This window comes from Symphalangus syndactylus, chromosome 2 (assembly GCF_028878055.3).
Source record: "Symphalangus syndactylus isolate Jambi chromosome 2, NHGRI_mSymSyn1-v2.1_pri, whole genome shotgun sequence".
Classification (NCBI taxonomy): Eukaryota; Metazoa; Chordata; class Mammalia; order Primates; family Hylobatidae; genus Symphalangus; species Symphalangus syndactylus.
In genome coordinates, this window is record NC_072424.2 from 139,833,487 (window position 1) to 139,847,139 (window position 13,653).

Here is a 13,653-nt window from a genome sequence, read left to right on the forward strand (position 1 = left end):
ATCATCAAGGGCAGGAGAAAGGGAAAGGAAGAACCTTGAATGTGACTGCATATCTAAGTCCTTAAATGGAAACAGAATGACCTACCTGGAAGTAAGATTATGATTTTTTTCCTTCCTTCTGAGAGTGGAAATGAGGGCTTCTGAGAAAGTTGAAAAATAGAGAAAGTTTCATTTCAGCTTATCGGAGTTGTGCTGTATGAATATTTTTATTCGCCTGCTATGTCCTGAGCATGAGAATTGAGCACCAGAGGAAGAATCCAAGACTCCTTCACTTTGTCCTCAGTCCACAGAACGACCATTGTCCTCAGCAATAGACCGACTCTCGTTCCCTCCCATTTTGCATGCAGGGATTGTACACACTGAAAAACTGCCTTCTGTCTAACCTCCCCTGCAGCAGGTCAAGTATAGTTGTTTGCTTTAATATATCTTGTGTACTAAGACTTCATTGAATAAGTTTCTTAAACAGACGAGCAAGTCATTTTTCCACTCTTGACTGGCCTCTTAGTGAGTTGATCATTTTGTGGAAATACAAATAAATCTAACACAAAATATCAGAATTTTTCCTTCTTAATAGAATTTAAATTCTTTGATTTAAAACATCATAATTTATTCCTTAAGTTTGATTTTTCAAATAATATATTCAAATGTCCATGTTAAATGTCAAATTAAGAGACAATGATTTTTATGAGTAATTTTTTATCACCAAAAGTTAATTGCCTCATGTATATTTCTCCATTGAGTTATTAATATTATGACAATATTAATGCCATAGATTTTCAAGCTAAAGCAGATCTATTTTTCAAATGGAAAATTAATTATAAAAAAATGAAAGTACCAATTTAAATCATTAATGGCAATTTCCTCTTCTCAAACTGCCTTGAACTTTTCCAGTTCGGCCCTAACAGTCCAAGAGAAGGAAAATACAAACTTACTGGCATGGAAATAACAGAAGAAGGAGCTGTAAGTTTCTTGGCAAAGACATTGACAACTTTTCAGGATAATCACAAAAGAGATAGGATAACTCTAAAAATGAACATAATGCTAGTCTGAGCCAGTTAAATGCTCACTTTCATAGCTTCTGGTAGAAAGAGCATTCATGGAATTAAATATTAAACATGTTCTCCTAAGTTCTGAGATAGTAGGATAACTTTCTGTACTTGTAAGAGAGGAGCAATGTCATGGGTGATTTTCCTAAACATAGCAGAGAATCAGGAAAACAGCCAAGCATTTGCTAAGATGGAGGCACATAAAACATGAATCTGAGAATCCCAAGAGTAGAAGGGAGAAATGTGGAGGGCTATCATCATAAATCATGTTAGAAACTAAGGCAAGAAACTCATGATGACCTCTGGACACTAAAATGCAGTTGGTTATAATTAAGCTTCAGGCTTTGCTCTGCCTGGGCAGTTCACTGGCATCGTCTACTGCCAGGCCTCGCATCAGTCTACAGAAGCGATTGCCTGAAACAAGCCTCTTGGTGTTATTGACACTTATGAACCAACTCTGGTAACTAGATGCAAAAAGCATGTCACAAGAGGGATGGGTGAGATGGGGTGGAAGGGACATCGCCGGAATCACACCACTTTCCAGCCCCACCACCCTCTGGTGCCATGTCCACCCTTGATCACCATTACCAACCCAGTATCCCTCCAGCCCTGCAGGGGAGGGTGTCAGGGATCACAAGGAAACACATGGGACGCACACGTTTCGAGATACCTCACCTCCTGCTCGAAAGTCAGGTGAAGAAGGATTCTTGAGCCAAACATGAAAGATTTTTTGAGAGCTAAGCTGACGGGAGAATTTCCCGTAAAAAGATGAAAGCCCCGGCTTTAACAGAGCCCCTTTTCATTTTTACCTTTAAAAAGCTTTTCCTTTCATGTTACCCTGAGGTTATTCACCGCCATGACAACAATCTCCAAAGACGTTTTCTCCATTATAGAAGAGGAAAAGGTTGGTGTTGGGATTTGGTCAGGAAATGAAGAGTTGAAGACAAACAAGATGTTCTAATATTGAGCAAACTTGACTCATTTTCTAAGTGAGCAGCCACTTCCAGATAAAACTCATATTATCTTCCTAGTTATTACTATTATTATTGTTATTATTTTTTTTTTCTGAGATGGACTTTCACTCTTGTCATCCAGGCTGGAGTGCAATGGCGGGATCTTGCCTCACTGCCACCTCTGCCTCCCAGGTTCAAGCAATTCTCCTGCCTCAGTCTCCTGAGTAACTGGGACTACAGTTGCCTGCCACCACACCTGGCTAATTTTTGTTATTTTTAATAGAGACAAGGTTTCACTACATTGACCAGGCTGGCCTCCAACTCCTGACCTCAGGTGATCTGCCCACCTCGGCCTCCCCAAAGTGCTGGGTAACAGGTGTGAGCCACTGCACCCGGCCTCTTCCAAGTTATTCTGTCATTTGGCACTGATCCATCTTTCAAAGACATTCAATTAATCACCAGAGATGCAACACCATAAGGGAGCAGAATATTTCAATATATTACCTGATATATTTCCTTTGTCATTACCCTTTTGTATCCTGTAGCTTTCTACCTTAAAGGCTCCACCTACAGGCAGAGGCTCATTGCCTTAGAGAAGGAGAGACTTAAAAAAAATCCCAGGCAAACAGAGGGTCAAGTAACCAGACCTGGAATTGCAGAGATGTTGGTGAATCTACAGCAGCCATAATGGTCCAGGATAGAATCTACTCCATGGAAGCTCGAAGGTGAGAAGAGCCAAGGATGACCTACAGCCCATAAGAAGATAAGTCTGATCAACTGGAGGAAGGTGGATGCCCACAGGATGTGTGATGGGGTCTGGATGAGAGCAGCTGGGTGAGAAGCAGCACCACTGCCTTCCTTAGACCCACCAGGATCAGTTCTTTTGGTAGTGATGGAGATGGGGAGGGGGAAATAGAAACCCCCAGATCTCTTTGATTAAGTGAAAGTAAAGCAACTGATGGACTGCCCTAATTCTTTCTGGGATCTCCTACAGCACACAAAAAACCTGATTTCCAACACTGGGTAGCAGCAATACTATAGGCATGGCCCCACGGAGTGTCTATGCACAGAGTCCTGTGGTTGCTGGGGACCCAAGGGCTGCAGTAAAGACCTCATGAAGGGCAAGGAGGAGGTCAAAGAGACTTTCTGAGAACACCAGTATTTCCAAAGGGTGCTGGCTCAAAAAATGAAAATATGGAAGCCAGATGTTTAGCAGCCTGGGTAAGATATTCACAAGCTTCAACATCAGATGCAAAGGGAAGGAAGAGAAAATTGATTCCACAACATCCCCAGTTTCACTTCAGTAGAGGCCAATAAGACAGAAGCCACCAGGAAATTAGACTCCCCTCCTTCAGGCAGAACAGTAGTGAGGCCATGATCATCCCCAGGAAAAGGATAAAAGGATAAGAAGGGGGAAAGAACCCGAATGAGAAAGAGTATTTCCCAAAGGGGCCCAAGTTTTAACTCATAAGATTAAAAGAATGAGGGTTAAAATGTAAACAAAGCTACCAAAATATAGAAAACACAGATTTGGAATTCTAAATCCATGTGCTCCATTCATGGAAGAGGTGGAAACTTGCTGAGCTCTCAGACCACTCAGCCAGTTCACAGACATAAAAGGAGACCCAGCGGAGAGGGAGCAGGTTACTGGGAGATCACCACTGTGGAGAGGCCACTGTCCCATTGGGGACCCCACCTCCACTTTTTTGGGTGCTTTTCCTCCACCTCAAGCCTAGGGGAAGCCAGAGGTTGACTCAGCAGAGGATAACTCAGAGAGGGGGACACAGAGGCCTCCCTCCCAGCCTGAAGAACCAGAGCAGGCTGTGTTGGGAGGAATGTGAATACAGTGGGTGGACCTGTATTCCAGGGCTGCGGGCAAAGACTGTGGTTCCCCAAGGACCAGATGTGGGCAGATGGAGAGACAGAAAGAGAGAGACAGAGGGAGAAGAGAGACAGAGGGCGCCCGCCACCACGTCTGGCTAATTTTTTGTATTTTTAGTAGAGACAGGGATTCACCGTGTTAGCCAGGATGGTCTGGATCTCCTGACCTCGTGATCCACCCGCCTCGGCCTCCCAAAATGCTGGGACTACAGGCGTGAGCCACCGCGCCCGGCCGGGAGAAGTCTTAGGGCTTAGACATAAGGGCCACCTGGAGGGTGGCAGGACCCCAGAAACAAGAAGCCAAAGTCAAGTCTTCAGGGCAGGAGGAGAGATCAGAAGGGGCCATGCAACCCGGCTGAATAGAGAGGCATCATACTGGGAGGCAGGAGAGATGCAGAAAAGAGCTTCCCAGAGGTACAAATCTGTGAAGAGTTCATGAAAGCCCCCCACCGGTGCTGAGGAATCAGCTGGAACCCTTGGCCAGGCTCCAAGTACCGGAGCCAAAAGCTCTGTTTCCTGGCCCCACTCCCCTCCTTCCTACACCCTTTCAAGCTTCCTCAAACTTCTTCAGAGCTTGGCCTGAGAGAGAGAAGGAGGTGAACAGAGAGCGAGGAGAGAGACAGACAGAGAGAGAGAGACAGAGACTCTAATTAAACCTCTTCCTCAATGTCAATGTCAGGCAGAGAAGAACCTGTGGCTTGACATGAGCAAGAAATACAAATTGTGGAATTGATTAATAACTTGGCTGAATACCAGGATTAGTAAATTTAGACTTTGTTCCCTACTTCAAGTGCCCACAGGACTGAGTAAAACAAAAATCACAGAGCCTGCTGAAACTGCAGGAATGATTTAACTCCTGCACACGATTTAATTGGGCAATTGGAAAAGGAAATACAACCTTTTGTTTTGATGTTATTAAAGATGTGCTTGCTCAGCATCATTATTGTATTAAGTTTTCTGCTGAAGAAGATTAAGAAGAGAATAAGAATAGAATAAGAGTAAAAAAAGAGAAATACAATAAAAACATAAAAGAAAAGAATATAAAAAAGAGTAAGAAAAGGAAAAGAGGGATGTTAAGTCATGTGGATTCAGGTGTAGGCACAAACAAAGTTACATCTAGAGACTACTGAAATACTGCACTCACTTTGATAACTCAGAAAACACAGGATAAGATCTGGACAAGATCTGGATCTGGGTTGTGCTTCCTCTATCACTAACCCTAGTAACCATACTTATTAGCTAAAACCTCTGCCTCTAGCTTTTCATTTAGAACATACATTTAATATACAGCCCTACATAAGTTGAGCCAATATGCAGCTCAACAATATATTAACAAGGCAAGTTGTATTTCAGAATCTGTGAGAAGAGGCATGCACGCAGCCTCCCAGCATTTGCTGGTGCTGGGGCTTGTGTGTGACAACATCAGGGGGCTCTTCCAAATGCTGGTCGCTTGGTACCCATATGGAGGCATTCTTCCTCTAGATTGCCAAGCTTTCTCACCAGAAGAAGATTTAGGCTGTGTCCACTTAGGGCCAAAATAATGAATCAGTTCAGTTGTTACATGTGCACCATTTATACTGGGGTTTGACAAAACTTTAAACTTTTATTCGATTGTCTTGATATCATGGATTTATTGCTATTTATTAGTCTATATTTATACAAAAGGCCTGACATGGCTACACACAGGCCCTGTGGTCTGATACCATGTAAGGCACCCACAGCATCCCTCACCAGCTGAGATCGAATTTATTCACAGACATGCATCTCCCCTCCAAATGGAACTTATTCTGACTTTAGATCTCCTATTAGGACTAACGTCATTAACTAATTGCCCAATAATTTCAGCAAAATGCAAAGTATAAAACGGAAGTATTACCTGGCCCCACTGCAGGAGTTGTGGGAACCTCATTGGCAATCAGATTATTTCCTGTCTGTCTTCCTTGCTCTTCACTTTCCAGGAAAGCAGGCAGATCCACTAACTTCATAATTCTAGAGCAAAGTGGGGCCTTACACACAAGCCTACACTTGCTCTTGGGGTTTATTTTGACTTCTGCATAGGTGGCTGCCACTGCAATTGTCAGAATCTGAAATTCAGGAGATGCCCCTTGACAGGCAGGGATGCCATCTGATGGCAGTGTGACAAGGTGTGTTGTTAATACAGGAAGGGCTTTCTAATTGGGAGTGGATGCCCATACAGAAATTTTCGGATGTTCCCAAGGCCACTATAAAGAAACATGAAATAAAAAGATATATCCCATGAAACTACAATTTTGGAAAAGTAAAAATAATTACAGCAAGCTTGTATCTGGGATTTGTTCATTTTCAATAAAATTTAAAAACAAAAACAAAGCAAAAGAGAACAAGGAGGGGAGAAGGAGAGTAAATGGGTAAAAAGAAGGATAAGATGGAGGAGAAACACCAAGAGCTGTCAAGGCCCACGGTCGCCTTAAAACAGAATGTGCCCATCCCCCCACCCCCTTCTATGCCAGCGCCCAGTACGTCACTCCCTATCTGCGCTGCCTCCCAGCCAGGGGCCTTGACAAGCCCACACTCTCCAGGAAGGGTATGACCACAGCCCCTACTGCAGGAGAGGATGGAGAGAAGCTCTGTTCCTCCTGCTTTGACGTGAGTCTGATACTCATAACACTCATCTCCTTTCTGAGTATTGCAGGCTTTAAGGAACCTCTGGCTGGCTCCTTAACCCCAGCTTCTGAAATCCCCCGGGGCTGCCTGACTTCCCACTCTGGACTCTAAGTAAACACTTACAGAAACAGTGGATGCCGATTATTTCTTACTCAACAACTGTCTATCCATTCTTTTGCCAACCAAATTATTACGTGCCAATCACATTGAGGCAAAGCAAAAATAAATGCACTTTAAAAACAGTAAAATGTGTTCAGATTGCAAATATATGCAGCTAGTATACCTAGCAGGAAAAAAGCCAATTAATTTACATATTTAAGAAAATTTTCTTACTTGAGGACAAAAATTAAATAGGGGAAGGAAACTCAGGTTGAATTTCACTTAGTTAGAAAAGTCAAAGTGAAAATGATCAGAATATCTTCAGCTACCCAAGGATTTACTGTAATTAGAAAAAAGCATCCTTTCCATGCTGCCTCAGCGTTCCAAATCCGTCATTCTAATCCATTTTTTAAAAAGAATAAAATCTGAAAAGTAAAGTACATCTCCAGGCCTCTCATATTGCAAACGACGTGTCCAATCATACTTCTACAAGGAAAAAATTAATGGCAAAGGGGGCCAAGAGTTAACTGCTGGAATGGTTAACTAGAAAAGGCCCAGTCAAAATTAATCCCCATGATTTTATGTGAATATCATAGCCATAGCTTAATCCTACATGTCAGTACAACAGGAACTGCTTAGCTCTGGTAATCAGATTCTAGAATTTTTCTTTTCTTTTTTTTTTTGTAAGCATCTTAGTTTCACAAAGGCAGCTGGCTGTGATGGTATTGGTCACTCAGCTGAAGAATATACATGGGACCTAAAATAGCTCTGGGTCCTTTTCAACTGTGGCAGTTTCATCAATGGCATCTGTTACAAGATCCTGGTAGTAATCTTGATATATCAAGGTACCAATTAAACCATCTGCACAAGGGTATCCATCCACCTGTGTCTGATATCATATAACGCATTCTTTCACATCTGGCACAAAGGAGGAAAAAAGGTACAATTCTACAGGATTGGATTTTGAAAGAATTTCTGTTTGAAGAGTGAAAAGAATAGATGTGACATGAATGGACAGATGAATTAGGAGGCATAAAGTGAAATAACACAAAGAAATTGTTGTGGGTTCATATCTAAACTCCATCAGAAAATATATTCATATATTCTGTAACATGAACACATTTAATCTAGAGTGGTTGTTCTCAGAGTAACAGAAAAAAATATTCTTACTATTAAGTTCACTTTCAGAAAAATATAATTAAAAACCACATAATACAAGAAGAAACAAAGAATAAATTTCCTTGAATCATCTAAAAATAAATGTATCAATATAGCAACATACCACTGTGGGCTCTTCACCTTCCTGCTTCATTTATTACAGTCTAGTGACACCTCCATGCCCAGTCCTAGCTAAAAACCATACTCTTAACACTACATATTAAGTCTCAGATTCTGACAAGTATGTTCATGTCAGTAGTTACAACAAGCAAAATACGTGAAATCAGGATTATAGCTGTGGGTGCTAGAAGTGGATTCTCCGTCCTATTATTCTCCATTTTCACACAACTACACGTCCATCCATCTTCCATCCTTCCGATACTGTTCTCTGCCCTCAGAGGTTGACACCCACAGGCCAAATCACCTGGGCTCCCTTGTCTTGCCCTCCTCCAGTTGGGTTTTGACAAGGTGAGGTACCAGGAGGTCATTGGGTATGGGGGAGGCGGGGGAGAGAGAGAGAGAGATTGATCGATTGGGGCTTCCTTCCATCCTTCCTGGCCCTGCTTGCTTGAAATCTCTGGTTCTGGCGGGGACTGCAACCCTCTAGGATTTACCACTCACCAGATGTCCCTTCTGCTGGGGCTCCAGTTCTCATTAGTTCTGGGCACAGCATTTATTCATTCCTCTTGTCCCTAAAGACCTAACAACAGTAACAGCTTCTCACTATGAATAGTTCAGGTGTCTTGACATCCTTCTTTGTTTTTTTACAACCGTTTCTTCAGCCTCCTATCTGAGGGTGCTGTTTCCTTCTGGAATCTGAACTGACACACCCTGGAATTACAGGGTTATGTTTCCCTGAAGGGAAGGGTGACGATGGGAAGTACTAATGAAAATATTTCCCTCTCAGGATGACATATGTTCTCTAACTTAGTGACTCTCCCACCACCCCCCACCCCGTGAGGTCAGCATGGAGGCACCAGAGGACAGATTTCCAATTCTTGGCTATCATTTTGATGGAAGCAGCAGTCTTGGGGAGAGGGAGAATGCTAAGGAAAAACTGCCGAGGTGCGAGCTGTTTCTTGACTCTGTGTCCATCCTGAAATGTATAAGATTCTCTGAGCTCAGGAAAAGAAAGCCAGAGGCAGGGCTGAGCCAGGTGGAGGAGGGGAGGGCTGGAAGCCTGGGCCTTTGGGAGGTGCTGCCCTGAGGGCCTTGATGTGGGAGCAGAAGAGATGGCCTGGGGTGTCCAAGACAGTGAGGGCCTGGTTCCAGCCCCTGCTCTTCCAGGAGCTAAAAAGAGCCTCCACATCCTACTGCACTGAAAAGAGGAGCTGGCCTTGCTGAAGGGCGGGTGGCCCACAGGGGCTCACAGGGTCAGGGCAAAGGCTTGCTCCTGGGGAAAGCTGCAAGGAGGCGTGAACTGGAGGCAGAGCTGCTGGAACACATCTCAGATGCCAACCTTAACAGCGAAGACACATCAGGCATCTCGGCCCCTTAGGGCAGACGGAGACACTGTGCTAGATGGTGGGATGCTGCCCATGACACTGCTCACTGTCAGCTCCCGACTTAGATTCAAAGCCAGAAACAGGGCAGGGAGTCCAATGGCTGAATAGAGGAGACTTCAAATCTGAAACGCTTGAGTGTCTCTCCCGGTTTGTAAGATTCTGGTTTTTACCCTTAGGTGGAAGGTGGAATGGGCACACTAGAACGCTATCCTTTTCTCCCTCTTTGTGAGCAGCTTCTTCGATAAAAACAGTCTATTTTTTTCCCAGGTGCACCCAAGTGCTCAGTGGCTTCAGTGAATAAAGTCATTGGAAGATATGGGGCTCATTTCTATTTAATTAGATATAACTTTATCATTATTGTGTACTTGGCTTTAAATTATGCAAATATATATAAACTATACATTATCACTTCCCTTTATTTAATCCTTTATATATATATATGTATTTATTCCTTTAAATAAATATATACATGTATTTATTCCTTTATATATGTGTGTGTCTATAGATCTTTGTTCTCATGGCCATACACGGTGCCGCAGGCCACTTTGCAGGAATTCTTCCTACCTACTACACTTACTGCTTAGCACATAGGTGTTCAAAAGACACCTGTAACAAATAAATAATTATACATAATTATAAAGCAAAGTAAAGCTAGACCAAAATGACATAAAATCTGGATCAATGTTTCCATGCAGAAAATCCTAGCTTTCACTTTAGCTTTATTCATTTCATACTTATATAAAATACTCATGGTATTTTTCCACATACTTAATGCTGAGTTACACTCATGTCTGCTTTCCATTCTCTGCTGTCTTTTTTTAATAATACAGAAATTTTCATACAAAAATGTACTGAACACGTGTAGTAGCATTACAGAATCAGAGCAGTAGCTGCAAATGATTTATGAAACTATCTACTCTGGATAATACAACAGTGTTATACATACACAATTACTTTCATAAAATATGGAATACAAACATGAATAGGAATGCCTATGACATTCAATGTGTTTTGTCAGCCTTTAAAAACTTATTTCTGAACACAGTGGCTTTTCTTCTTCTTTAAAAAAAAAATCACATTCTATCAGAATCCATCTAAACTATTTCAGAGATGTGAAAAGCGGTCATATTTGCAAAGACCAACAGAGAAAAAGTATTAGAGTTATCCATTCCACCTCTTGATGCCAGTTAAATATTTTTGGGAGCTCATTTAGGTTTCTAAAAGAGAAGATCATGCAAAATGCTTATTTTAGGTCTCCTTAATGGAGACTGAAGAATGTTATACAGCTCTCTGCATGTTTTTTTTTTTTTTCTTTTTATGTCTAAATTATTTGACTTCTTTAAACCTTTCACCTGGATACTTTTCAAGTTTTCCACATGCATCTTTAATAGAGGAGGCCTGGGACCAACCAAACATAGATTAGAACACCTCACTTCTCTAAAGTTAACCTTTACCGGGCAAGCTCAGTCACTCATGAAAGAGTCAAGAGCCAGGAGGTAGACAAAAGACCACTGAGATGCCACATCTTCACAGGACCAACAGGCCACAGAATTGCACCAAAGCTTGAGGTCTGTAACCCGTACTCAGGTCCATTGTAACCCACTTATTCTTTTTGCAGACAACCTACCAACAACCATTAACAACCTTGTCTTCGACCTACACATTAACAAAATAAAATGCATGTTAGGACACAGATGACAGTACCTAAACACCAATAGCAAATTGGAGCTGATGGTTGAGCTACATCCACAGACATGCACTAAAGAAGAATAGATTTTTTTTTAATGGATGCAATCAGAACTCCACAGTTTTATAACTTCTGAAAAAAAAAAAGATAATATATTTATCTAGTACTTCTTATACATGATTTTTATAGAAGAAATCGTTTAATTGTATACACATATATCAACATAAAAAAAGCCACAGAAATGCAAAAACTTTTTTAAACCTTCCAATAACCAGGAAGAGATGCATTATGATTTCTCCTTTGTGCATCAAGGGCTTTGGGAGCTAAAGAGGCTTGCCAAAGTAAAATAGCGCTGTCCATGGAAGAGTGAAGACGAGACTCCAGGCCATTTAACCCCCAAGGCTACTGATCTTTGTAGTATAGTCAAAGACACAGACTCAGCATTCTTAAACTTCTGATTGCCTTTCACTCACTTGCCTGCTCTTGCCTCCTAAATATATGTCTGTTCCTAGGAACTGTATCTGGTCTTTGTAGTAGTCAAAAAAACACCACTGACAGGGTGGCCTAAACAATAGACACTTATTTTCTCATGGCTCTGTAGATTCCAAGTCCAAAATCAAAGTATCTGGATGTTTGGTTTCTCCTGAGGCCTCTTGCGTTGGTCTTCAGGTATCCATTGTCTTGCTGTGTCCTCACATAGCCTTTTCTCTGTGTTTGTGCTCTCAAGGTATTTCTGGCTTTTCTTAAAAGCATGCCAGCCCTATTAGGGCCCAATAGTTACAGCCTCGTTTAACATGAATTGCCTCGGTAAAGACCCTATCTCTAAATACAGCCTCACTGGGGAGGTTAAACTTCAGCATATAAATGGGGGGAGGGGGCGGGACAAAATTCACTTTCCCCGAAAGGCATATTTATTCTCAAAGCTTCGATTGTATCTCCAATATGACGTACATCAAACCTGTCTCTTCAGGTCTCAGATCTTATTTGTGCTACAGTCACAAATTTATTTCCAACTACCTACCCAATATTCTCATTCTGATATCCTGTTAGACTAAACTTGTATCAAACCAAACTCATTGGCATCCTGGTCAAAGACATTTTCTTTTCTCGTGTCCTTGCATTAATCAATGGTTTGATTTGGTTTGAACTACTTTTCACTATTCCTGTCTTCCTCATTTCTCCAGCCAATAAGCAAGTCTTACTGATAACTCTGTTCAAAATGTGTTTGCATTTACTCGTTTTATCCTCCCCCTCTACCATTTGAGTAAAGGCCTTCATAACCTCACACCTGAAAGAGCACGGTAATCATCTACTACCTTGGACCCAACAAAGATGCTCAACCTTATTTAATCCCCTCCTATTGTGTATGAGAGGAATCCATTAATAGGATGGTATCTCGCTCTTATTGTTAGGTTATGTTATATGACACAGGTAGCTTTAAGAAAGGATTAACCTAAGTTAGACTTGACCTAATCAAGTTAACCCTTAGAAGAGACATAGCTCAGCCTGGTGAAGGAGACTTCAGTCATGAGAGAAATTCAACAAGAAACAGATTGTTCATTGTTAGCTTTGAAAATGAAGGGAGCACTCACTGTGGCAAGGAATGCAGGCAGGTGACAGTCCCCGGGTAAGAGCCAGTGAGGAATGGAGTCCTCAATCCTACAACCATAGGAATTGAATTCTGCCACAGCTACCTGAGCTTGGAGAAGGACCCCAAGCTCCTAATGAGATTTCAGTCCTTACTGACACCTTGATTTCAGTCTGTGGCACTCCAAACACAGAACACATCTATCTGTGTTATGCCAAAACTCCTGAGCTACAGAAATGGTGAGATCACCAACAGGGGTCTCTTTAAGACTCTAGATATGTGGTAAGTTGTTACACAGCCATAGAAAGCTAACATTACTTAGTTACCCTCCAATTCACCTCCCACTGCCACATTTATATTCCTTGTTCAATTAGTTCATTATTTTGGTACCCTTTTACCAACCTCATTGAACATTATCATAATGCTAAGGGCCTGTGGGTGAGTATTATATGCCTCAAACATACACACACACACACACACACTTCCCAAAGAAAGTAGTTACATGACTCTTGGAAACATAACCAAGCTGTCAAAAGAACATAAAACTAGTTACTCATGTTTGGAAAGGTAATTCAGTACTATTTGTTCTGCTATAGTGTAAAAAAAATCCACAATATTTTAATGGCAATAGTTATTAAATAGCAAAAATCTAGCAGCATTTACATCAACTAATGTTAAGTTCCATCAGTACTATGCCCAAATATTATTTTATCCCTTATCATGTTAATTCCTGCCATTGAAACTTACACCCAGTTTTCAAAGAACTTTGATTTTTGCTTCACCTAAGATAGCAAGTCTATTCCCCCAATTTGGCAATACAAAAACTTTCGTTTCAGGCAAGCCAATGTTCTCAGTGCTCCACTGTGCATCTCTGTTCAATGTGATTCCTCTTCAAAACCACTTATGAAGAAGAATTCCTCTCCATCAATCCAAACCTTTGAGACGCATCTAACATAACTTCTCGTTCATAAATTCATTAATTAACAAACATGTACCAAAGTACCTACTGGGTATACTAGAAATGATGAGATGCTTTTCCATTGGAAATTGGTTAAAGCTAATGAAGATTAGAAAGCTGTAAAAAAAAATTAGA

General features: G+C 41.5%; 1 protein-coding gene across 13 annotated transcripts in view; it reads right to left on the reverse strand.

The window, feature by feature from the left end:
• Positions 1–13,653, reverse strand: part of PRKN (parkin RBR E3 ubiquitin protein ligase) — a 1,390,810-nt gene that overhangs the window by 954,414 nt on the left and 422,743 nt on the right. The window contains exon 1 of one of the 13 annotated variants that reach the window (XM_055269060.2): positions 5,757–5,914. The exons of the other annotated variants lie outside the window; for them this stretch is intronic. Within the exon in view, the coding sequence (XP_055125035.2) occupies positions 5,757–5,789 (33 nt within the window). The 5' untranslated portion in view covers positions 5,790–5,914. Of the gene's footprint in view, positions 1–5,756; positions 5,915–13,653 lie in introns of those variants that run through there. 13 annotated transcript variants of the gene reach the window in all.